The 27194-nt window shown below is 39.6% G+C and overlaps 1 protein-coding gene across 1 annotated transcript; it reads right to left on the bottom strand.

Moving 5' to 3' along the window:
• Positions 1 to 6172: 6172 nt before the first annotated feature.
• Positions 6173 to 24023, bottom strand: CCDC83 (coiled-coil domain containing 83). Its single transcript, XM_009281325.1, has 10 exons — positions 23938 to 24023; positions 20927 to 21011; positions 18763 to 18931; positions 17997 to 18164; positions 15128 to 15219; positions 13887 to 13955; positions 11020 to 11141; positions 9896 to 9981; positions 8206 to 8390; positions 6173 to 6358 (listed from the first exon to the last, which is right to left on the bottom strand). The coding sequence occupies exons 1-10, from the start codon at positions 24021 to 24023 to the stop codon at positions 6173 to 6175; spliced, it is 1248 nt and encodes a 415-aa protein (XP_009279600.1).
• Positions 24024 to 27194: the final 3171 nt, after the last annotated feature.

The following is a 27194-nucleotide window of genomic DNA, read 5'->3' as shown; positions in this document are numbered from 1 at the left end:
TCCCCGAAGGCTTCTCTTCTCCAGGCTGAACAACCCCAACTCTCTCCGCCTTTCTTCATAGGAGACGTGTTCCATCCCCCTGATCATTTTCATGGCCCTCTTCTGGACCCGCTCCAACAGGTCTGTGTCTTCCTTATGCTGAGGGCTCCAGAGCTGGACGCAGTACTCCAGGTGGGGTCTCCCCAGAGCAGAGGAGAGGGGCAGAATCCCCTCCCTCGACCTGCTGGCCACGCTGCTTTGGATGCAGCCCAGGATACACTTGGCCTTCTGGGCTGCGAGTGCACATTGCTGGCTCATGTCCAGCTTTTCATCCACCAGTACCCCCAAGTCGTCCTCGGCAGGGCTGCTCTCAATCCCTTCATCCTTACTTAATATGGTATTTCACAATCTTCTAGTTCTTCAAAATATTAATGGCAATAAATGTGCTGTTTATAACTGAGCAAGAAGTATAAATGTGCTAAAATAATTATTTAGGTATCTTCCCTAATCTTCCAGCAGCAGTTAATGCTGGTGAAGCTTTGAACAGCTTGCTCAGACCATCGTCTGCATTAGAACCTGGTTTTCATCACAGGGACTTGTGACATAAATGGAACTTCCTTCTTCTCAACTACCTGAGGCTTGTCCTGAAGGATGTGCATTATAAAATGATCAGTACAGAGCGGTAGATTTAAAATTTGTTTCTAAAAGCATGAGTTAAAGAAACGTGAACCTGTTACTTCTAGAGTATATAATGCATGTGCCCGAATCTGGGGAGTTTCGTAGACAGTTTCCTTAAATCTTTATCTTCCTGCAAATGAGGCTTTCAGTGTGGGACTGCACCACCGGAGAACAACTGCTTTTTAGTTTTTTGCTTGCACTCGGAATATCAAAAGTGTGAATTGTCTGAATTGGGGGTCAGCTGGAAAAAAGGTGCACATCTGTGTCCTAGTAGCTAAATCAGTAACTACCAGGGTACAAATTGTTCTGGAGCACAGTCCATAGCTTATGTGAAAGATTAATATAGACCTTCCTCCTCCTCCGTAGCCCACTGTGCTGGGTTATGATAAAAACAGACACCAACCTTGTCATCCTTTTAGGTCTGAGATGCTCTCTGCACAGGGGTTTCTGTCTCTGTTTTGAGGCTATTGACTGAGGCTAAATCTGCAGTCTTAGATCTTTTCGATCCCTTGGGCCCCCTTTGTGGGGCTGTGGACCTGAGGCTGCAAATCATGCAGGTGCCAAAAATCCCCAAACAAGCACAAACAGCTCTTCTGCAGGGATGAGGAACTCTTCACCTGTTATCCTTTACTGCTGACTCATAGTTGCTCTGTGTTCTTCTAACCTGCACAGCAGCTGTGTTCGCTTTCTCGTTGGAGGCCTTGCTAATAAACCTTGCTTTTGGTTTACTCTTCAGAGACAAACTGGCTTGAGAATTTCCCTGAGGATTATTTTCCCATTTACTTTGTTCCTAATGTTTGCTTTCAGTATTGCTGGAATAACTCAGTTGTAGCTTAATTTAAAAAGCATAGCTCATAGATGTGTTTCTTTTGAATTACTGGCCATTTTCAATAATGGGGGGTTGTGAAAACCTGGTTCCCCTCAAAATTGAGTTCAAAGGCTGTTTAATCTAGAAGAGCAAACTCTGTCTAGGAAAGCTGCCTGCTCCTAGCAAGCGGGGGAGGGTACAGTGGTTTGTTAGAGGGTTGCGGTTCCTTTTTAGAGCTTTATGAAGGAAACTAGTGTGTCAGAATTGTCACAATATTTTAATTTTTTTAAATCAGAGAATTATATAATTAAAACATCTGGAGTTACCTCTTGAGACAATCACTCCTGCCAGTTAGTAGCTTCATACGTTTTCTAAAAGCCCGAATGTAGAATCTTCGTCTGAAGACAAATCTAAATTCTTTTGCTGCTTCTGTTCTTTGTTTCAAAGTCACAAACTAAACTGAACTGTTACATGCAATGAACTGACACTGGGAGTACCTCAGGAAACATTTAAAAACCATTTTTACGTGACATCAGATGGTCCATTCAACCAGCTACTGGAATAAGTCACAGACTCCCCCAGCTGCCGAACAGCCCTTCAGCAAGAAGGGGGGACGGGGTGAAACCCTGCATTTCTTATTAGACACGAAGTGCCTGTTTTCAGAGCCTGGTATAAATTTTGTAGCGACATAATTGAATTGCAACTTGAAGGCTGTGACATAATTGAGATAAAGATTGTGGCAGAAAAATGAGGATTAGGTGCCAAAAATGCTGGGAAAGACAGGAAATGCTGATGGGAGCAGAAGATTGGCAAGGTAATGTGGGGGGTTGTGGAAAAATGTGCTGAATACAGAAGAAAAATCAATGTTAATGGGAGCATCTGTAAACTAAGTAAGAGCTTTCCCCTTGGCCTGTTGGCAATCTTCTGACTTGACCTTTGCAGCTCCCTCACACTGCAGGGGGAGAGAACAGAAACAGTCTTGACATCTTTTGCTGAATTTGCCCAAGAAAAATCTGTGAGTTATTGATGTTTTCCGTGTTCAAACTGGGGAATGAAGGGACTTGGCTGATCAGTACACTACATCCTGGCTAGATCAGGGGAATGAGCGAGGAGGAGAGAACCCTGGACAGGTTCCCCTGAAGGTGTAACACTGCTGCCAGCCGCTTGGCACCCTTTTGTATCTGAAGGCTGAGTAAATACTATATCCATTTCGCTTGTGGGACATGACTTGCCCAAGATAACAAATCGGTCTACGAGTTGAGTAAAACACGTTTCTTATTTCTTTTCTTGCTTGTCTGCTGATGAAATTTCCTGAGGCAAAGATCAAAAAGCCCTGGAACAAACAGCCAACTTCCTTAAAAGTTCTGTTGTGTGAGCCGATAACGGTACTGAAAATGTGTTGGATGCAAGCATATTGCTCTGCATACCCGGCAGCTGTGGTGTACGAGGAGAGCTGAGGCCTTGGGTTTATTTTCATAGCATAGATCTCTGTTCACAGTGGTAACTGCTGAACTTCCCCGTGCCAGCTACAGCAATAGCTCAAGTGTTGGTTTTTCTAGAAAGGCATTATTTGATACAATTTTAGCCTCTTGCTGCACTTTAATCACTAAAAGTGAGGAAAAGATCCAGCACCATGTCAAATCCCAGGTTTCCGTGGCTCAGTGGAGATGTTCTATGGGTCACATACGGGAACAGTTGTTGGCATCTTGTTACCATGTCACGTCCTAAAACAACATCGTGTTTGTGGTAGTCTGCAGAACATGAGCTCTGAAGTGTAGTGTTACAGAGAAATATCCTTACTTCGACCATGGGCTCAAAATCCAAGGGAAAGTCTTTTTCAGAGGAACGTCCAGCTGCAAAACATCAGTGGCTTAAGACGCTAATACCATTAGAGTCTCCGTTCCTTGCTTGTCACTACAGTGTAACTTTTCAGTCCATTAGCTTCTGCCTTGACCTTATTCTGGCAAACTCCTTTTGGCCCACAGAAGCAGAGCATTTAATAACTTCTCTCTCAGAAAGCAGCCAGACAAGAACAAATGCTGCAGAACAAGTCTCCTACCCTCATTTCCCAAAACATGCAGGTCTGAACCTGTGGAAGGATTGCCTTGTTATATAACCTGGCTGCAAACCTCTCAAAAACCAGACCAAAAGTAAAGTAACCTACATTCCCCGCAGCTCAGGCTGGGGAGAGCTCGTACTTGCACAGCCAGACTATAAGGCAATATAATCCGGTTGCTTGACTCTACGGGGAAGTTGGTCTGAGAGGGTTCAAACCAGCAGTGTGCCGCGGTAAGCAGCTCCTTTAACACTTGAGTGGATACAGGCTAGCAGTGCAGCCCACCCCACTCCGTGGTGCTTCTTCGGCATTTGGTGGATTGATGTTTCTCAGTTCCAGCACGTGGACGTCAGTTCTATTAAAATGGCTTGTATTACCACATGCTTACATGCAGCTTGGGTGATGCTCATATTTCTTCAACTTTGAATTTCCAGTGAACACTTGTGAGGTTTTTTTCCTGTTGACACTGCAAGTTTCTTAGAGTTGCGTGCCAGTTAAATACGTAACTCCAGCTCAACCGAGGCTTTGTTTGGATTATAGTTGTGGGGACACATGGATCCTTTTCTGCATCTTGTAGCCTAACTAGTGTCCTATGGTTGGCTTGCGCAACAGAAACACAGTAAAGATATTTCATAATGCTGGGAATTTAAGGATGACTCCTGTAAGTTTTGTCCTAAGTGGAGTCGTGAACCCCGACTCCCATTGATAAGCAGGAGTTGGAAGCGTTGGCTGTGCTGCCAGAAAGTGGACTGATCAGCCCTCTGTTTTACAACATGTTGCTCATTTCTGAGAGATTTTGCCAGTAACAAAATTATCAAATCCAGACGCCTCATTTGCTGAAGACCTAGCTTTCTCCATATAAAAGCCTCACGCTGGCCTGAATACTAATCCTATAGAAATCAAGGGGATTTGGGACACTTCACTAAATACGTTTCGCCACAGGCTGTTGCTTCTGGCTTGTGCAGGCTGCCTGTGGCTTGTACCCTAATTAGCATGTTTCAGATTTCTTTTTAACTCCCTCTCATCCACACAGGCGTTTATGGTAAAAGGCTAAACAGTGGCTTCAAGAAGCACAGTTTCTTTTTTCCAAGGTACAAGTTTATGTTGTCCTGCCATATGTCCTACACGTGGTGGTATGCGGTACGGGTATAATCAAAGAGAAGCGTAGAGACTGGCCCTACATTTATATCGCTAGGAAATGTAAACGCCCTTTGGGGAGTGGTGGGAAGAAGGAGAGGCCTTTCTTTAACTGAAAAGCTGTTCAGCATAAGCCATATTCTAATTCTGCGACTAAAAGAAAAGCTAAACTAATCACTGAGCAGAACTAATCTCTCTTTCAAGTAAGCCACTTCATGGGGCTTGCACTTCACCCAAAGAAAGCCAATGTAGCCAAGGGGAGGCTTCTGTTGCGCTGAAAACATTACCACCTCGCAAGTATGGATCCCCTTTCTCTCAGAAACTCAAGCGCTAGGAGTCACCTCAGCCTTTGCGGTAACTCAGTTGGGTTATGGCAGGGACATGTCCAAACTCATTTAACTGTTTACTACATGGCAACGCAAGTGAGATTCAGTCTGAGATTAAGGCTCCTACCTTTACATGTCTGCTTGTGAGCCCGGTTTCTGAGGAGCTGCAGTCAGTGGAGCCCAGAGAACAGTTCAACTCACCTGCAACTCAAGGAGACACCTGCTGGGCAGGAATATCTGAGCTCGCTTGAAAAATGAAAAATGTTTGCACTGAAGTACAAGATGAGACACTGCATAGATACAGGTGGTTTAAAATGTTTAAGTTTCTTAAAAAGCTTTATTCCAAACAGCTGATTAAGCCGTCAAGGGTTTAAATCAGATTATTCAGTGCTTTCATGAGTTTCTAAATAGGATATGCGTAGGTCAGATGCTTACTTGTGCCTGTGGGGAAGTAACTGCATCATGTACTCTTGATAGGGTGTCCAGGATGTGCAATGAGAGTGGAAAAGAACCCCACTGAATCAATGCACTAAGATAGATATATGTTCACAGAGACTAGCCACAAACCAAAGATACAGGGTTACACAATGTATTTGGCCAATTCTAAAAAAAATATATATATATATTTTAGACTGATGATGCTCTGGGGTTTTTTTCCACCCAATTAATTTCTGGTTTTTTCAATATATTTAAGTAGGGGCTTTATGGAGACAGATAAAATGCATCCAAACATTCAATTTCTAGCAATAATTGAATTATGCTTGGATAAATTAGATTCTGCTTTAGCAGGGTATTAAGTATTTTGTAACAGGTCTACATTTTATGGCAGCCTGCCTTTACCCATTCTGTGTCTGATCAAGAGGGAATTCCACATTTGACAGCTTGCAAGTGAGGACCACAGAAACTAAATATTAACTCAGATCCTTTATTAGATAGATGTGCAGCTACTTGGATTGAGAAGCCCAAGAAGTGCACAAGAGTTCTCACAGTGGTAAGGAAAGCAACCTTTCAATTAACCGTCTGCACACAGACAGACCTCTCATTAAACTCATATGTGTAAATCATGATTTGGGCACTCAAAAATAGTTTCCACAAAGCCCAGTGCCACACAATCGCTGAAGAACAAAGCAAATATTTAATGAACTGAGAATGTTACGTTTTTATGTTAACAGCGCAGCTTGTCTTTTTTTAACCAACCTTTTCTTTAGATAAGGCCTTGATCATCTGAGCTGTGATGTGCCCGTCTGATTTACCAATAATGCCATCTTCTCTGTGGTTCCTGCCTGGCATTTCTCCTGGTTCTTTATGAATAGGCACGGCTCTTCCAACCACACACATTAGCTTTGTCTCCAGAGGACCCAGTTTTAAGTATTCCTTAAGAAGAAAGAATATTATTCTTCCACAATTACATAGAAAAGCAGACGTTCTTCAAAAAAACCAGCAACTTTCCTTTTAAAAGCAACTGTAAAGATGCTGCCCTGGGGTTGCTATGTTTGGTAATGTCAGTGTTAATGGGCTTGGTTTACAAGCCAGCTCATCTTAGGAGGCTGCAGCCCTGCTGCCCTCTTCTCTTCCTGTGTGTTTTCACCAATGACACTTTCTCTGCAAACCAAATTCTGCTCCCAAGTTCAGTTCTGTGAAAAGAATTAAACTAATCCAACAGCTCACTACTGCCAACGGAGAGAGGTCCGAGTCCAGCCGTGTGCTTCCACCACGTCTGTGCTGGCTCTGGTCTTCTCCAAGCCTCTAAGTCAAATAGGTTGACTAACCCAACAAAAAACTAATTCAGGAGAAGAAAAAGAGGCAAGCTTTTCTGCTGGGTTAGTGTGTGAATCAGCTACAGAAAAGGCTGATGTGCACTACAGGTTCCCTAAGGGCAGAAGCAGGACCATACAGCCAAGGCCAGGGAGAAGGAAGAAGGAACCCTACAGTGCAAGCTCTTGAATCACCTCTATTTAATAAATGCTTTCATAATAGTTGCCAATGCAACTCCACTCTTTGCAATTATACCTTCGTTATTAGGAAGTACAAGAATGTCAGCAGCACCTATGGCCCTCAGTGGGGTGGGCTCGGCAGTGCTAACAGCAGGAAGAAAGAAGTAAAGCTAATATTCCTCTCCCAAGGCAACAACTGCAAGGTAACACCTGGACAGATTTTTTTTGTTAAATGTTCAGCTTTTCTCTGTAATGACTCTTCAGGACAGAGCCACTCCTTAAGTTAGCCTCTGATCAAGGCAACAGGATGATTTCTCTGAACACAAGTTGCAGGGTATTAATCAAACTAATGCCAAATTTCTAGAAAAAGAGTTGTTGTTGGGTGGGGGGTTTTTTGTTATTGTTGTTTTTAAAACTCATTATTGAGTAAGTTTGAATAGAACATTCAAGAGTAAAGAAACATTATGGAGAAGTATCTTTACACAGCAAGCCCTGCAGTCTGCACCACATCTATATCATCTTTAATTTGCAGTAGAAATAGATGATGTAGAGTAACGTATTTTCTGAGAGTAATTAGTTCTTTAGAAATGTATTCAAGTTTTCGTAACTCAAGAGTGTAGTATCAAAGGCACCCAGGAAACATCTTTTTGCAACCTAGGATCGAGGATCTCCTGAAGCAGGTGCCACCACCTCTTTCGAGAACCACGCAAACTCTGCCTATTTACATATAACCCGTACCTTTATATTTTCTCAACCCTTGTGTTTTGCACCCAGGAACACCTTCATCCTGGCTTTCTGTTGAAGGAATAAATTCCTTGTTGATCCTTTAATACTACTATGCAACATAAATTCTAAAGGACCAGCATCCAAGCAAACGAGTCTGTGCAATATCATAGAAAACTGTCACTAGGTGACATTCAGAATTCTTTCTAGGGGGAATTTGACACTCACATATGCTGATTTCTAGGACACCATTCAATTGCCAAAATGATGTGTCCTGTGCTATCAGAAATGCCTTAAGGCATCCAAAACATCCACATGAGGCTGGCCTGTATGACACAGAACCTATGCTCTTTTGGCCCAGCATCCGAAGGACAGGGAGCATATTAACCATCTCAAATAGCACCAGATGCCTATGATTAAGCATCTGAATTGTACACTAGGTAAAAGTCATTGGAGTTTTTTCTGCCATAACACCACTGGGAATAGAATGCTCTTGGCAGTAGCTCATGCTCCATACTGAAATGTGTTTGTGTCAGTGAAAGATCCGATTACTTTAACTCATACCTGGAAATCTCTTTCATCTTCATACAACAAGCTGTCAAGAGTTAGAGTGAATGACTTTTCCCACAGCTCCTCATCACTGTCTTGAGGCTTCTCATTCTCTGTTTTAGACTGAATCTTTGGAAAGGCATATTTTTTCTGACAGGGGACTGTGGCACTTCTGAGGCTTTCATCTCCATCTGTCTTTGCTTTTTAAAGAGAAGACAATGATGTGTATGTAATTGCTAAGCTTTATGAAGATCAGAATTAGTACTTGGTATGAGCATTGCCTGCAATCTTCAATGTGGCTTGGCCAGTGCGATGTAAAGAACAGCTTGGTAGGATTTTTAATTGGCAATCCAAGCCAAATGTTGATTTTGCTCACTGATTTTTCTATGTTTATTTCTGTTCACAATTTCTGATCAAGATCAGGGACTGAAGTTGGTCGGAAGTTAGAAGTAATGGGTCTGTGGGACAGGGCAGGGGAAAAAAATGAGCTTTTATCAGTTCAACTTAAATCCTATATAGCCCTGAATAGTTAAAAAAATAGGAAAGGCAGCAAAACCAAGTATAAACTTTTTCTATATCTATGGATGTATCTCTATATGTATATATATACAAGTTCCTGAAACACAGCTAGTCTACTTATAACTCCCCTGAAGAGCTCACATTTGCAGTTGACTAATTCTTAGGATGATAGACCATTCTGGACATGGACTACCAAGTTATATGTTTGCCCAGGACAGTGACTTGACCCCAGCTTATTGGAACAAAACCTACTCCTCCCAGTAACTATTATAAAGGTCTAGCAAAGGTAATAGAGCTGAACCGTTCAAAGTAAACATATATCTAATTCAGAAGTCTTAGTCAACATGTTTGCTGGTGCCTGATGGTTCCAGAAAGGCCCACCTATGGCTGGAACCGATCAGAAGTTCAGCAGACTCATTCACGTATTTGTAAGTGTACGGCTTCAATTTTTGGAACTTACCTCTTTGATTTAATTTTATCCTTTTTTCCCCTCTTTCTTCTACTCACACAAAGTGAGTAAATAAAACGTGATACTAAGGAATCCACACAAACCACCCTGAATGGATAAGCACACTCATACGGTCCTTCTTGCCTAATGGTATATCCTTTTCCTGGGTACACCTACCAGAATAGATGGAGATTCAGCCCAAACTTCAGTACTGCTTACCAAGATTTTCAGTTCAGGCTGAGCTCCATGCAGCTTCATCTCCTCTTACTAGGGATTTATTTATAATTTAACTCCAGTGTACCTCTATGAGCTGAATGACGGTAAAATGCATGTAGACTTGAAGTGAAAGCCAGCGTAGAGTTCAAGAGTGTCCTCTCAGGGACAAGATATAATGAGGTTATGATGATATGGGTCAGTAAAGAACTGATTAAGATACGAATTGTATCTTCATAAAAGATGGCCGATCCTATTAACCACATTCCAGGCTAGCTCTGTATGAGTAATTACATTCAACGCTCTAAACACCAATTTCAATTTTAACACTGTATTACAGGCAGATTGTGGTTTTGTCTTCTTAACGCAAACTACAGTCTATCATTGCTGTGGTGGCTGCAATGAAGTGGGAAATTAAGTGTTTACCATGTAAAACAGGCAGTTTGATAAAAAACTTCAGAAATATAAAGTATTTAAATGTTCAGTGACCTATCAGTTCTTATAAGCTGCTGATATGTGCATTACCTGCATACTCTCTATACTCTACTTCTTTCATTTCATCCTTAGGAAATTCATCTTGCAAGCCAGCTGCCGGGGTAAGAAACAAATGCCTATGAAATTAAAAAAATAAAGTGAAACTCATATTAGAGGTCTGAATTTTCTCTATATATTGTCCTGTGCAATCTTTTGGGGTGGGCAGGAGGGCACCCTTTCTGAAAGCCATTTGCTGCTTAACCACAAATGCAGAATAGTGCAATGTTTTAAAAATGCAATGGAGGCAGCCAGGTAGCTTAGTGGCTAATACGGTGCTGTTTTTTATTCTTTGTGCCTAAGTTCAATTATGTCCATGAGACTAAAAGAAAACAAATGTTATAGTCTCCAGTCAGGCCAAGATTCAAACCACAGCTGGCAGCTCTCACTTAAAAGCAGTCCAGAGTTTGGAGAGGAGAGAAAAATGTTCACTTCTTAAGACTTGGAACTTTTTTATGCAACATGGCTAAAATCACTGAACTGGGACTGGAAAATGGAGATGGATCATTCCCATCGTTACATTGTGCTTTTGATACCATTAGTGTTGACATTTTGCAGCTAAATTAATCTTTCTCCAGGGAACAAGTTAAATAATTTCAATACAAAAGAAACTAATACTACAGACACCTTTACAGACAGACCTATCCCAAGGCCTCTCCCTTACTCAGTACCAGGTTATCTGTTTCGCTTGAGATTGCAAAACCCCATATATTTGCATATTAATCTTCACATTCTTAAACATTTTGCCAACACTAAAGGAAAAATCTATTACCCAGCACTTAGTCTGAAAAGCTGGGTCTGAGACAATTACAACAGAAAGAAACTATTTCCAAGCCCCAATGGTATCCCCACTAAAAGAAAGTAAGTGTCACTAGGTCTTAATAGATTATTAAAGAACCCATTTTCTTCCCTGAATTTTGATATTTAGGAGGTTACAATGTCACTGCCATCCTTCAAAGACACAAATCCTACACATACTCAGTCAAATCCTGCCTCCCCTCAACTAGGAAACTACCTTGGCTTTGTTGTGGGAGAGCCCAAATAGATCTAGAGGCAGAAGGCAGCATTATCTTTTAAAAAAATTAATCACTTCTGAGTCTGTAAAGGCATCATTTTACCTGGGTACTCTCAGATTCTGAAGTCTGCTATCAATCAGTTTTGTCACTAAAACAATATTTTCTTCTTCCAGGAGCTGAATAGAGGCTTTCAAATCGCTTACTTCCTTTTGGTATATCTTAACCTTTTGACAATTAGGGGAAGGAAAAAAAAAAAAAAAAAGGACTCCAACCATTTTTAGGAATCTCAGTAAGAGGGGTGTTTGTGTCAACTCACTGAAAAATATTTTTTTTTCCTTTTAAAGCTTATTCATCCAGCTAAAAGCGTAAGTATGGATACATATAAACTACTATTATAAATTATTTTATTATCATTACACATTATAAATACTTATGTATATATACATATATATACAGACACACACAAGGAGTCTGGCAACTATAAATTCCATTGGCTTCAAACTTCTGAAGGGAAAAAAAAAAAAAAAAAAGGATCATCTTAGAAAGACTATACCCATTTTGGGAAGCTTTCATAGTAACTATCTTAATAGCACATAGCTAGAAAGAATGCAGCTGTATCAGCAAGACTGCACATTTGGTGGAGAAACATAGTGCCACATTTTCAGGCAAAGGCAAGGCCTTTCTGGTTCTTTCACACCTTTATTAGAACCCTTTACTGGCACACCTCTGTCAATCACAGCTGCACATTTGGGCTATGCAACCCTGATAGCAGAACCTTCTCATGTAGCCAAACAGGTCTGGTAGACAGAAGCTCTGGATTTTTCTTTTTTGCTTTCACATCAGTGCTTTGAGAGAGAAAAACCTTCTTTGTAGAGTTAAATTCAGGCTCTTGCTCAGTAAGTGTTGCTTTTCTAATTCCTGCCTATACGCAAAACCTTCTTACCCAGAATTAGCAAAGCTTTCAGTCCAAGTTAGCCACAACATTGGCTAAACCCCAGGCTCTACTTTCTTTTGGACTGGTAATCACCCATTATTGCCAGGAACTTATATTAACCAAAGGATACCAGTTATTCATCTCCCACAATTCCTCTCACTTTTCCTGAAGTACAAATAAGTTCTTCCCCCCTTCACTGGGAAGTGGAATGTACTATGGGAGGAATACCTTCCCAGAAATCTTAGCCATACGCATATGTTTAAAAGCAGTACCAGTACCTAGTCATCTGAATGCATCTGTTCTCACCAAAGGCAAATTAACCCGGCTATAATCATCCAAATTTGCAGTTAAAAACTAGTTCCCATTTCTCCCAGGGGTTAAAAAAGGTGAAAATGACAGGACATTAACCAGTAACAGGATGTGGCTTGGCACGATGAGGTGATGCAGCTTTGCACCATCTTGGTGTGACACAGTACCCAGGAAAAATCTGTTCAGATTTGGAGGCAACTAGTTTAGACCTGTTTTGGTAAGTCATTTTTCAGTTCAGTGGCCCAGCTGGAAAAATTATAAATTTTGAACCAGGACAAAACTGAAATTTTTGGTTTATCTCCCCAAAAGAAAATACTGGAAGAGTCTGTCAGCTACATATAAACATTAGCCTCCAAGAAAATATTTCATCTGTATAGGAAAAGCAGAGAAAATGAATGTGTGAATTCAGAGGACTGGAGAAGTTAGTGATAACAGTTTTGTTTTCCACAATAATTCAAAGCACTAATTCATAACATCGGAAACTAGTAACATAGGAAACTAATTCATAACATAGGAAACCTCTAGTTGAGAGGAGAGAAACCCAAATCCCTCAACTCTGAGGTGAGGGCCTGTCAGGACATGAGTACTCCAAAGTGGATCTCCCTTGTTGAGACTGCCTAATGCGTGTAAAATTCGTAAGCGTTCAGTGAGACAGGGAGATGGGAAGGGAATTCCTACTCATTCACTGGTAGGATGCATAGATTCGAGCTCCTGTTTGTTTATACAGATTAAAACATTGATTCTCTCCTATTGACCCCTACCTCATTGCCTCAGAACCTGTGGTTTGGACACCCTCCTTGGAAAGTTAAAGATGTAGGCTCAGAGCTCATTAAAGGGAAGAAGGAAAGTCGTATCCCTGCATACTGGCAAGTATCTTAAACTAGTAAGTAAAAGGGAGAAACCTCTGCCAGGTTTGTTGATGTGGCACTGAAAAATAATAAATTCATTTATTAATTCCTAAAAACATTTTGCTCAATTCTAAGCTGTGAGGTTGTAAAGGTGGGGAAGGGTATTTCCTCCCTCCAATCTCTTGATTAGATTTGATCACAACAAAGAATCTGTATTGATTGGAACAAACACAATCAAATTTTCACCACAGAAAAATCAGTTTTCTAGATTTGGCTTACAAAAAAGATTTTCCTTGACAAGAAAAGTTACACCTGTCTAATATATAGCTCTAAATTGCCATTAAAGGACTGTATAAAAGCTATAAAGTAATCAATTACAACTATGTACTTTTTTTATTTTCCTCTCTTCAGTGTACTAATCTCCAGGGTTTCTTTATTATCTCCCATTTAAAACTGTCTCAAGCCCTTTCTCCAAAAATGTTTCCAACATCCATATCCATTTTCTTTCTATACGGTAGCACTAGAACTTTAATGCAATTCAAAAAAACACTCATCAGATACTTACACGGTTGAACCTTTACACTGTATAGTATCCCAATCTCAGTAGATATAAATACTTAATTGTATGGAACATTGTAGTCCTTCATATAACTGCTTGGGCAGGAAAATGGGTCCTTCATTTGTGAAAGCAGATGTTCACCTTTTACCCTTATTCACCACATACACTGTTTGCTAGTCAGGATTACAGAGTAATTACAGGACAATTGCTCTCCCTTTCCTAGGAAAGTCTTCAGAGGCCTGGAAACAGTTATGACTGTAGGCCATTGTATTTCAAACCTGAACTGCCATGAAAAACTGTACACAAGTGATGCTCTTACCTCTTCTTTTAGCCATTCATTCTCTTCAATTTCTCTGCGACTGTTTTTGTCTAAGTATCTTACAGCATTCTGAGAAAACACAATTTAAGATCATCTCATCTGAAAGCAGGACTTTGACAGTGCTGCACACTATAAAGAAGAACCGTCAGCTGTTTAGCAGGAAATAATTAAGAAACATCCACACAACAGACTGTAGCATCCCCTAAAGGATTACAAGGGGATTTAGTCCACAAGGCCAGCTGTTTCTTCTCCATCATCCTGCCTAGTGCAGTTTATATGTCAAGCAATTTACCAATATTTTCTAATTTCCCATATTAAAATAGGACGTTTTCTTTTTGCCTAAGAAGTTCTGCTATGTTCCCACTACTGCTCAAATCTTCCTGTTTTCAGGATATCCAAACCTTTAGCTATTAAAAAAACCCAAGCAAAATCACAAATGAGGCAGTACTGATCTATGACAAATGACTTAAACATGTAGATGTCTATGCTAACGAGCCAAGGCTACAATTTAATTATTGATGTCAGTATGAGGAAAGGAACAACAGGGCGGGAAGATGCCCCTATAGATCACCACAAACACAGTCCTTTGGATTATGTTCTCACATGACTGAAAATCCCAGCACTGAAGTCAAGGAATTGAAACACCTAATGGGCCCAACCAGCAGTTTGTACTGAAGTATGCTTGGCATTTTGTGAGTGTAAGAAATTGTCACCATAAATACTCTGTAAATCACATTTGCAAATCAGAGCTGGCAGAAATGACAAAAAAAAATCTCTATAACAATAAGCCTAAATTTTACTGTAGACTGTACTATTTTGGCATTTTAAAAATGTTGTACTTTACAAGTACAAAACAACTTTTTTTTTTTCAAATTGATGTCTATTTCCATGCAGACAATTTCTTAGTGTGTTATTGGTTTTGAAATCTATGCAAACGTCAAAATCAAGGTCACAGCAAAAGTTCTTCAACAAGCCATATCAGTGCATGGTGCCCCAGTTTCCCATACCTCATTTGTAAAATGCCCGCACATCTACTCATTTTTAGTCTGATGTAAAAAAAATTGCATGTGTGTATAACAATAACCAATGCCATGTTTAGTAAGAAGACTTACAGTTTATTTTACTCTCAATTTATTAGAAAAGTTCCAAGTCTTAATTCAAGTTAAAATAATTATTAATGCAGAGTACATGAATTCCAACTATGATGCAGTTAGCACTTTTAAAAAAGGCGGAAGGAATACCTCAGGGGCCTGTTCCTTACTTAACTTCATGTGCCTTTCAAGCAGCTTGTCATTTTCTTCTTTCACTGCTTTCAAAGCATTTCTATAATATTCTTCAAAAGAAAAAAGAAACTCAGAAATCATTATCTGACATCAATTTCTCCTGACAACAAATACATAATTGGCATGTTGTTCCTAAACTGGAACTTATCAGCCAGCATGACATGCAGAGATGCTCCACAGAAAAGGGTTCAGACATCCTTCTCCATAGAAATTGTCCTCCTAAGCCCAAAGGACAGTAGTGTTAACTACAAAACTAGAAATCTGAAGTGGCTTACACGTTTCTGTTGGCAACTAGAACAGCTAATAAACTGAGCAATTCTCTGCTAATGATTGGTATCTTATTGGTATCTTAACCTCTCTATTGGTATCTTAACACTAAATTTTGTCTCTATCAATAGCAGAGCTCCTGGAGCCATGTGGGAGATTTGCTTAGAAAACTTATTTTTTAGGTATAGCAGCACATTGGATCATCTTGTGCACTTGGCATTTTTTTCAGACAGTTTTTATACAGAGCCTAATCAATTTTCTGACTTATCTAAGCCTTCCAGGGGGTTTTAATTTGACAATAGGACAAAACAGAGAATGTGGCAATTGCCTCAATGATTTGCTTTCATTGTTACTTGTGGTCATTATTTAGAAAGTGTGTCTTGTGCCTAACTGAATTTGTTTGGCTTCAAGTTCTAGTCACCTGTTATTTAATTATTTCATCCTTCCCTTCAGCTGTTTTTGTGCTATTCTAAATAGCCCACTGCTGCCAGGTATTTTCTCCTTTTGAAGGAATGAATGAGATTGTAGTAATTTTCTTTGAAGGAAGGCACTTCATACTTGTTCCAGAGGCTTGAAATTCAGCCTAGCTCTGCACTTGTGTTGCAGACAGCCTATTGCTGATCTGGCTGTAAATGAGTATCTGGTCACGGACCCACTGTGGAGTCAAAGGTAGTCAAATATGAAAGGTGCATTAGTTCTTAATTTAACACTGTGGAAGCTGGCCTGCCTTAATCAATCCACCATCTAGACTTGACAGAATGAAATGGAAGTACTTACATACTATAATTAATTCATCTTTTCATTCTTTCAGACAGCTAAACAACCTGAGTTGTACTAGGAGAATGAAGAAAAGGCGGAACTGTTCAGACATACTTACTGTTTCTAAGGAGGCTATTTTCCCTAACTCTCTCACTGCAACACTGTTTTCCCCAGACCTTACGTAAATGTATGGCTCTCTTTTGCTTCCTCTCCCCTCCAGCAATTTTGTTTAAAATGTCATCTCCAGACCACATGAACTGTGCCAGCATCAAGCCCTTCAATGGTACCTACAGAGACCAAAACCTCTTCACCTGTGCTTATTCCCTAAGCCTGTTACACATTCAAGGAGTGAACAAGCCCAATTTGCTTCATTCTGGGGGCGTGTGAGCCCCCCCCCCCCCCCGGTAGGCTAGAAGACTCTACTCCCCAGCCACTTTATAAGTTTGATTTTGGAAGTTGAGTAAAACAGTATGTTAATATCCAGTACTGGCAGCATCATTTTGCAGTATGTTAATTAGGTAACTGCTATATGTACCCCTGTCACAGTCTTTCGATAAATACACTTCCGTTCAACCGCAAATTTTTGGCTCTGTACCCTGTGACATGCAGGAGGTCAGACTGAATGTTCCTACTGGCACATTCTGGCATTCTATATAAAAGCCCATTCTCTTTTTCATTTCATATTTCAGCAACTCTATAACAAAATTTTAAATTGATTGAGAACACAGAAAATTCATAATGAAAAATATCAACCTCTCCTGAATACAGAGATGGATATCTGAAAAACTATCTGGCAATGTAGAAAACACAGTGCAGATCTTAATCGTGATAAAATATGTTTCAAGAGACAAAAAGATAGCTAGCTGGCTCTTTTCCACAGTAGTTGATGCCTGGTAATGGTTGGCACAGAATATACAGAGACCCTTAGAGCAGTGTCACTGCCTGTTACTACCAGCTGCTTGGCTATGGTCATGCATACTGAGAGGGACATAAAGGAAGAAAACCAGGACACCCTTCTCCCATTAGAAGCATGGGTTATGTAACAGCAAAATATTTAAATGATTTTAAAATAATGCAGTAGTAAAGAAATCTTTGTAAAGCACTCAGCACCAGAATACATAAGCTGTCAATTTAATTCCACTGTTGTATCAGTATCGAAACAGTTCCCAGTATTTGTATATGTCTGTACTGGCAATTTCGCAGGACCTCATACACGAGACTATGCAACTAGGAGGCAAAGTTCAGACCACTGGCTAAACAGCTCCCTCTAGTTCTGCATTTAAACCAGTATGCTCAATTCAAAAGACTGTTCCAAGAATGAGCTCATACTACTTTCCTGTCAAAGGAGTTTTCAACATGTGAAGTGCTTGTAGCATGATGAGAAGCAACAAGAGCGGAGTCAACATTTTCAAGTATGACTGCTAAGGGAGGCTGTGTGTAGGCGACCTAAATACATGTAGACTTATTTTTAGAAAACCGCTGTCCTTCACAGTAACATTTTTAAAATATGGGTTGCCTATATTTTACAAGAAAATCATCAGAAGACATGGTTATCGGTTTCTTTAAGTGTTCATAATTTCTGCAACTTCATAAAACTTTTTAATAAAGGGACTTTCATGGAGACAGAGAGAGAGTTCTTCCATTCTATAGGATTATGCAGCCTAGTTTAGGTGCACTGTCTTGGAAAAGTTGATGTAAGTTACTATAATTTGACATCAAACTAAATTTATAATTTAATTAATTCCCAGAAGTAATACAGAAAGAGCTTGTAAGACATGCGTTACACTAGCTGTAAACTGACCTGTAGCCCTGTGAAGGTCATCTTTGACTTCCTTGATGTCTTTTTCCAGATTCATAATCTTGTTGGCCTGTGTTTTACTTCCTACATTTTTGTACTCCAACCAGTAATCCCTCTCACCCTGCTTTACCGAAAGTCTTTGGCTAGTTTCTTCAATTTGGGAGTGCAGATCTATTAAAATAAGAACATCAGAAGACAAGTACATTACCAATTTTTCGAACTGACAGTTCATAATTCTTACAACTTCATCAGATTCTTTAATAAAGGCGCTTTCACTGGGATTGGAGAAAGAAGGGTGATTCTTCTACGCTGCAATACATTACAACATGATGGCCTCACATAGTGCCAAGGGGAGAGAACGGTTCTCACTGAAATGTTGTAACCAAAGACACACGTCTCCCACTGAGAATCTCAGGGATGGCAGCCAGAACTTTCAACAATCAAAACTGGTCATTTTTGCTGCCATCAATAATTTTTTTTTTTTTTTAATCTTCCAGTGGAGCCAGTGCATAGGCCTTTCATGAGTTTCAACTTTATAGAAAAAATGAAGCCTCTGTACTTGCACAGTAATATACAGCACTTGAAAGGAACAAATTTACTTATAAGCCCTCCACAATCTCATACCATGTTGAGAGAGCTTAATTCTGGGGAGGAAAAGCTTTATGCTTTTTATGCAACAAGGAAGTTGAATCTCTATTTAAAATGCAAAAAAAGTACTCAATCCCAACTGTGTAAACTGCAAACCACACTTCCACAACTCACAATATACCTTTCAGAAGTTGTTCTTTGTCCTTAACATACTGCCATTTTGCTTTCAGTGACTTTTCCACATCATCCCTAGTTACAACCTCTTTTTCATCTTGTTGTTTCTCCTCTTCTTCTATTTGTCTTAGTATGCGCCTGATGTGTGCCTGCTGTTCTTCCTTCAGAAGGTCATTCTGTGAAAGAACAACAGAAGAAAACATTAAAACATTTTAAAATTAGTTTTCAAAGTGACAAACTTCAGTAATGAAGAAAAGTAAAATCTGACCTAGTGCCAGGATGCACTGCAAAAACACTCAGCTAAACATCTATTCTTCATATTTGAAAAGGACGGAGCGGAAATTTGCAAGTCTCAGAAGTTTCTCAGTAACTTCAAGACCATTACAAGGAAATGAGAGACAAATGGCTGCTGTACTTGGTGCAGCACATCAACAGTCCTCCATTGCCTGGAAAAAAGTTCCTTGTGGGTCAATTTAATAACAGTATTTATTTGTAGGAGTTATTTACTTCACATCAACATTCTTCATGACAATGTACCACCTTCATGTAGAAATGTTGTCAGACAATCAGGTCACTTGTATACAACCACAGTAGAGAGTCTTGTCAGAGCTGGAATTAGCTACACCTACTGATTCCACAACTGTGATTATAACCCCTTGCCATGACCCTCTCAAGTGACACTCAAATTATTTGAAATTACTGATCATGTATGTTTGCTCCCAAAGGATACCCATAAAGGAGCAAATAACCATACCAGCCAAACTGTAACAGTGACTGTGCAGTAGAGAGAGTCTCAGGCATTCCTCACTTCTAGAAGGATTAACTCTAAACCACTCAGAAACATTAAGCAGGAAACAAAGAATAGAGCTCAAAGAACTGTCAAAACATGGGTAAATTAAACAAAATAGCACTTCAAGCATGCCCTGAAGTACCTGCACAGTCTAAAATATGAAGGAGTCCTTGAAAGACCATGAACTAGCAACAAATTGGGGGAATAACCATAAGAGACTTCAGATGTCTGCAGAGAGAAGAGCCAAATGCCACTTCCACTGATAGTTAAGGCCACAAATGAAACACCATCCTTGGATGGCTTCAAGACTGAAAGGAACACCATGGAAAGCAGAACAGATGGGTACTTACAAAAGCAGGGCAAGCCTCAGGCCTGGGAAGGACAGAGACATTGTTTCAATGTTTCACTGCTATAGGAAGTGCAGGCTGCAACACTGTTTAATCACATGATCCAGTTTAAGGATTTTTGAGCGATTTGAATTCATTTCATTAGGTGACTGTATATATATCCACTTTCAAAGTTCACTGCTCTCAGTCATCAGATGCCATATTACGGTTCTTTGTATACAGTACTTTATACGGTTCTTTATATACAGTTCATATATATAGTTCTTTAAAGTGTCACTCAGGTGCGATCAGTAGTTACATAACCTTGTTCTAAAAATGACCCAACACAACCCTTAATCCTCAAGAAAGTGAGTCTTCATCAAGCAGTGCTAAAAATTGCACCTAGACAGTTGTGTGATGCTCTTTCTTCTTTGCTCAGTTTCCACTGTAACTAAGTTTGCAAGAATAACTAAACTCTTATAGAAACCTGCGCAATTCCATTACCTCAGAAGTGAATCAAAAAAGGCCAGCAGATCTCAACACTTGGTTAGATCTGCTAATACTATTGACAAAAATGAAGTTAATGCCGTTTATTCTTTGTACGCTGAAACATTGAGGAATATTTGCAGGATTGTTTAAAAAGGCACATCTGAACGTACTGCAGTAAAGTTACCTGCTGAAAGGGGGCTTGCTGTCCTACGTTTGCTGCAGAGCAAGATTAAATCCTTAGGCGGTTACTGAGGATCTCATTGGAAAACACCTTCACTGAACTCACTTTACCTTACTGCTGTACCCTATTCTGCAATGTTCTACTCCTGCAGCTCCTTTTTTGCATGGTTCTATTTAGGACATTTATGCTTTATGTCACATTTAATTCAGATAACACTTTAACTTTTAGCACATAAAGTGACTCTCTAGTTTCATTGACTGTAAGAAATTCACTGCAATGACTAGTTTTAGTGAATGTAGTATTAGGATTAACAGAATAAAATTGAATCTGTGAGTTAAAATACCATATATAAAATGTGTTGGGAGAAGGATGCATGGTCACTTACTCTTTCATTATATTCTTTGTTCTTTTTTTCCACTTGTTTCAGATCAAACAAAACCCGATCAATTGCTGCTTCTTTTGTCTCAATTCTGTGGAGAAAGAGTAAAGAAAGAGACATTCTCACAGAATCAGAAGAGAGAGGAATATTATTTAAGCTAGATTAGATGTAAATACTACTGAAATGTTTATTTTCCTATCATATTGCTTGACTCATTTGGGTAGATACCACTGTCTGCTTACTACACATAAAGAAATCCCATATACATCTGGACCTACATGTTAGTTTGGATCTCATACTCCTACTGAGAAACAGACTCCCTGATTATACTGTTCCTTTGTAACCATTAGAGAGGATTAAGCTGGTTTATTCTTTCTGGACATGCTTTAGCTGACCTATTGCACAGGTGTCTCTTAGGACAAGATTATTTGTGCTCCAGAAATATTTATTACTCACAACTCACTGTAGAGGAAGCCTAGGCAACTCACTCAGATATAGGTCAGATGAATCCCAAACTGGAGAATTAAATGGGATTCAATTCTTCTGAAAATGTGGTTTGTTGAGCTTCACAAACTGCATTTGTACACCAAGAACTTGTTAGCCTTTAAGAAGCGCTAAAGGAATAGGGACTGCAGCCCAGGTAGTATCCTCTAAGTATGTTTATACATTTTTGTCAAAGAACTAGCTCACTGCTTTCACAATTTTCATAGACTACTTGTCATCCTCTTTGCCACAGCTGTAAAACAAGTATTTTTTTCTGGTGTTCTCTCTTCTAGAATGAGAAACACTGGATTGCAAATGATGTCTATTTGCAAAATTCTCTGTAATCTTTCCCTCTGTTCCCAGAACTCATTCACCACATGGCACAATAGAGGCAAATATTACAATTATCGCAATATCTTTTAGTGTTTCAACAGCTATTGGTCCTTGAGTTTTTGGTTTGGGGTGGTTTTGCCCCTCCCTGTTTTAAAAGAATATCATTTTTTCCTGGCTAAGTTTGGATCATTCAGTCATGCAAATTGCAGGTTACTAGATTTGCATCCTCTGGTGTCAGTGTGCTCCAAGGTATTCTTCAGGTTTTCCATTAAGTACAAGTATATTAGTTAGAGAGACTAGAACAGAGATATGGGGGTATGGTGGTGATGGCTACAGCAAAAATATATCACTTATTAGACAGAGGTGACAGCTTGGCCACACAGTGTGACCTCCTAAAATACTTGCCATTTTAAACCATTTCTGTAGTTTGAATACTGATGCTGATCTTAATTTCTGCTACTTTAAGATTTTCCATGAAGTGGCAATCTATATCCATCACTTTGTTAATGTCAAAAATTTGAGAGGAGAATTTGCTGTTTTGTCTGCTACATGTTGGAACTTACCTCTTTAGATTATTTTTCTATGGTATTTGTCAGATTAAAGCTACAAAACAGCTAGATTGATGATTCCTTTGATACTATTTTTCTCAACTCTGTATACTAGGTTTCATCTAGATGATTTAATCATCTAGAAACAACACTCGTCTCCAGTACCATGACAGTTTTGTCAGTCATCTATAGGTTGTTGCTAGGGCAAGTAATTCACAGGATTGTTGTTCCTAACCAATCCTGAAACAGAAAACTGTACTGAAAATGCAAAATAACAAACTCACTATGAACAGCAACCATTCTTCAATGTACAGAAGAAAAAGCAGGAATGGAAGTTAAATAAATACTACACACTTGATAAATCCTAAAGCAGAATGCGACAGGTATTCACTTGTACGATTATGCTGCTTTGTTTAATCAAGTGGTACAGAGAAGTTATAGATTACAGAGGTGAAGAGAGAGAGGGAAAGAGAGAGCAAGAGGGAAAGAGGGGAAAGAGGGAGAAAGATAAAGACAGAAAGAAAAATACTTTTCTTCCCGTTTTCCGCTACTGTTGCTGTAGGAAGTAAATATCCTGTGTCAGTACAGCATCCATTTCAGTGGAAGACTCTTCAGACAAATGAGTCATTTGCTTGGATATTTGAATATGCATAACAATAATTTTATCAGAAAGTGGTGTGGTTTTTTTCTCAGCCTAGTAATACAGTTTGCTTATTTCTTAGCAAAATAGATGGGTTGGTTTGTTGACTTTTGGATGGTACTTATTTGTGACATGATTCAGCCAAATTTGGTCTGTTTTACTATGGAAACTTGTACTCTGTTCTTTGTGAAATGAAATAGAAAATCCCACATAAACCCTGTAAACTCCTATAGATGTCACTAGAACTATATGTGGTTGCTCTTCAGTTTGCTTACCCCGCTTTTGATTTCTACACCAAGGCACTACTCCTTGCTCCCTAAATGCTGATAATTGTTGAATATCGGATGCTGTTGAGGTTTTTCCCTTTCAATTTCTGTCTCTTTGCTAAAAGTCACAGAGCTTAATTTTTCTCCCTTTAATCATCTACTCAAGAGATTGGAGATCAAAAAAAATTTGACTATTTTGTAACTACTTCAGATATTCCCCTCTTGGCTTTTATTTTTCTCTGCTTGATTTTAAGAGATGTTTAAGTTATCCCTCCATTATTTTCAAATAAAACACTTTCCTTTGTGCTCTGCTCTCAGCTGCACCAAGGGAGCAAACTGTAGGTCCTGAGGTTCTGGCTAGTGACTACATGCCTCTGTGAACACCAAGGAATCCTAAAAAACCCAATCAAATATGATCTTGCAACTTCAGAGCATGCTGATCAAAAGCTTGCTACTAACAGACAAAAATGTGAGGGTTTTTTGTTTTTAATAAAACTCTTTTTCCCAAGTTATAACCTAACGGCATAAAATTATTTCTGACCCACTTAAATTCTTTCTTATAAGTATAGTTTAAAAAGTGTATATTTCCAAAATAGCCTTGAGAACCCAAAACAAGAACACAAAAGAACAGTCCACCCCTGCCACAGTCAATCAGCTCTGGCTTTGAATTGGATAAGTTGTCTTTGTTATTTATTTTATCCATTCACATATTCTATATGAGTGAAAAGTTAAATACATTAAACCTACTGAAATTCTAGTAAGGCTTCTGGGAAAGCTGATTCAGGTTCTGTAAGTTGCTCTTCTGGTTTCTTGTCTTTCGTCTTCTCTTCCATACTTTTTGTTGTACTTGTTCTAGAAGTTAGATCTAAAGGGAGGAAAGGGCAAGCAGAAAAAAAGGAAGGGGAAAAAAAAAAAAGAGAAATGAATGATTTACAAAATGTCATATGTTCACCAGCCTTTGTCACTAGTGACAAGTTCTTAACAGTTCTGAAATATACAAAACAAGATGTTTTGTTGACAATAATCCTGCTCAGGGCAGCACTCAGGCCCATGTTTTCGGGACACGCTGTATTGTCCTGAGTAAAGATATGTTCGTGAACAGTGGCCTCTATCACTAGTTACTTATTGCATCCCTTGCTGTGGGCTGTGTTTTACATTCTTGCAAAGCAAACAAGCAGTTGTTTCTTTTCCAGTCCTTTGTCTCTGTTTCTTTACCAGGCTTGTTTTATCCACTTGTCCACTTTAGTCCACTTGTTAATATGCATCTCTCCCTCTCCTTCTGTTCTCCTAGCCCTATGAATATTTGCCTTTCACTGCAACTCTGGTATCAGTTTTCATTGTCAGAGCTGGAACAAAACCACTGTCTGAAGGGATATGCATGTCAGCAGTATTCCCTGGGTGTGTTGTCACAACTACCAACCTCAGAATTCAACTGACAATGAATAGCTCTGTAATGGAACTGGTAGCATATCTTACATAAAATAAAAAAGTCACAAGGAAAGAGCGCTTATGAAGATTCCTCACTTTTAACAGTCATATAATCAAATGCCAAAACCAGATTAGTTCATATAACATAGGAGGTTTTCTTACTGAATGAGTAGAAACATTGTATATAACCCCTTTTCATATTAAACTGCTTCGCTGAATTCAAGTTCTGAATTCTAACAATCATCGCTCTAATAGCTAAAATTGATACCAACTTGTTCTGTGACTAAATACAGCAGACTGGATACTTTTTCTATTAAAATGAGCACAAGGAAACAGAAAAATAACAGTGGAAAGCCACATAGCAAGCCTGCCAAATCGATGTAAAATCAAGGGAATGAAGTTAAACCAACTATCGACAGATGCACTCTAACCCATATGCTGGCGCATGCCTTCTTGCTGCACTCACCATACCCTGAAGCAAGGCAGCAATGTCAGCTTTCTGTATACAAAATAACCTTCTACCCTAAAGGAGTAGTTGGTGCCTGCTGATGAAACAAGTGAGGGTGCTGAGGGCAGGCAGTGTGCTGTGTATTGAAGAAAGGCATGCAAAAGGAATGCTCACTGTGTGGCAGGCGGCTCTACAAGGTAAGTGAAAGAAAGGGTAAACATACCTTTATGTCTATCTCCCCACGCAGCTCCTTAGACCTTGGAATATCTTTTTCATAATGTTTTATCCAGAATTTTATTCCTACTCTGTTGGAAACCTGCTTGTGCAGATTTTGTCTGTTCTGCTGCTGAAAAAAAGTTCACATTCATAGGGACAATTGCCTACAGCTGTCAATCACCCTCTTTGCACCACCTGACTATTTATGTCGCAGAAACAGCTAATTCCATTCACAGAAACCTGGAAAATTCTGACTCTCACCAGCAATATCTTCAACTTCTGAAGTGTTCCAGATCAAAAGTTTTAATGGTTGCTACACATTAGTAAAATATTTCTACTGTGGAACTTCAATACAATCACGCCTGTGTCACAGTATCACCACACGACTGCAGTAAACCTTACTGACATTTACCATCCAAGAAAAAAATCCTTTTGTACCTGAGCATCCACTTGAGTCTGAAGCCATATTAAATCCTTAATAGTCACACACAACCTTTGCAGGTACCAATTCAAGTTAAGCTTCAGTTTATTGAATACAATATTTTTCATGAAACTTTTAAAAATCCTAAACACATGGCTGTTGTAAGATTGAGATTTAAAAAAAGATCAAGTGAATTCAGAAAAAATCTCACTGAGACAGGAAGTTAGGTACTTAGCTCCCCTAGACCCCTTTGAAATTTCCAGCCCAAATGCACAAGTGCAGGATACATTTTTTAAGTATAAAGAAGAACCTGTCATCCTTCTTCAGTGCAGAATTAACTGGGGTGGTATTGATTCCACTTTCACTTGAGCATTTATTTTACTGATTTTCCTCAGAAATGGAAGATCACTGCAGCAATCCTTAACTTTTGTTGTTGTTGTTATTGTTATTATTATAATTATTATTATTATTATTATTTCTGTCCCTTCCACTAAATGGATACTCAAATCCCCTGCTTAAAACTGGATACAAACAGAAACATTTGAGCAACAGTACTTTGAAAAGGTTTTGGGTTTTTTTGGAACTCCAGCCTCAGGTGAGCTCCAGTGATATATTTATGAAATTCTTCCTGTGCAGGGAGCAACAAGAAAGCCTCCAAGCTGTACAACAAGGTAAAAAACCATACTGTAATAACAGATTTGCTGGATTTTGCAAACCATAGAAAATACACACACATGAGAGAGAAGGAAACATATTTAGGGGGACTGAGAATTGACTGCAGATTTTAAACCAGCAGGAAAACATTTGCAGAGGGCAAGATTTATTTCTTCTCCCAAACAAATAAATCATGAGGCATAACTCTTGACAGACCTCCGCGATCCCTACCAGCACTTTCTCAATCAACAACTACACTGCCGTTACATCCTTAGAAGAAGCAAGCAGATCCCGGTCACTGCAACCCAACTCCTGTGACTTTCTAGACACCCATCACAGGGACCACCTGTATGGTGGCTCACCACTCACATGAGCTCAATCACTGTCACCAGTGCCATCCACACCAGCACTTGCACTCACACTATTACCCCTGTACCTCAAGCAGCTGCATTATCAGTAGCCTCCGCTCCCTCAGTCCCCATCAATAATCACCTCAGCACTCTGCAGCCACACCGTAACTCCTTCCAATCTCCAAAGCAGGCTAGCAATTCCCTCTGCCCTCAATCCCTTCCTGTCTAACCCTTCCTGCATGTCCCTTGCACATATTCCCCGCTACCCCCTTCATCACCAGGCATCCCAGTGGACGAAGCTGGGCCACCCCTCACAGCATCCAGAGCCTCCCTGTCCGCAGCCATCAGACCCCACTGGTACTGTCACTCTGTGCCTAAGCCCCTCCGTACTGTCCCCCAGCACCTCCGAGCACCCACCACCAAAGAGTTCCCTATACGGCCAAACTTTGAGGTATCTCCCCTCACCCTGCCACCACCCACACCCAAG

The sequence above is a fragment of the Aptenodytes forsteri genome, unplaced genomic scaffold, assembly GCF_000699145.1.
Source record: "Aptenodytes forsteri isolate BGI_AS27 unplaced genomic scaffold, ASM69914v1 Scaffold180, whole genome shotgun sequence".
Lineage (NCBI taxonomy): Eukaryota > Metazoa > Chordata > Aves > Sphenisciformes > Spheniscidae > Aptenodytes > Aptenodytes forsteri.
This window is presented reverse-complemented; position numbering and strand designations above follow the sequence as displayed.

Excerpts from the sequence above, each read along its gene's own strand:
- CCDC83 (XM_009281325.1), bottom strand. The coding sequence starts at position 24,023 with ATGGAAGAGAAGACGAAAGACAAGAAACCAGAAGAGCAACTTACAGAA. Across the intron at positions 21,012-23,937 it reads GAAGCCTTACTAGAATTTCA|AATTGAGACAAAAGAAGCAG; the intron begins GTAGGTTTAATG and ends CTTTCTCCACAG. Across the intron at positions 18,165-18,762 it reads CAAAGAACAACTTCTGAAAG|ATCTGCACTCCCAAATTGAA; the intron begins GTATATTGTGAG and ends TTATTTTAATAG.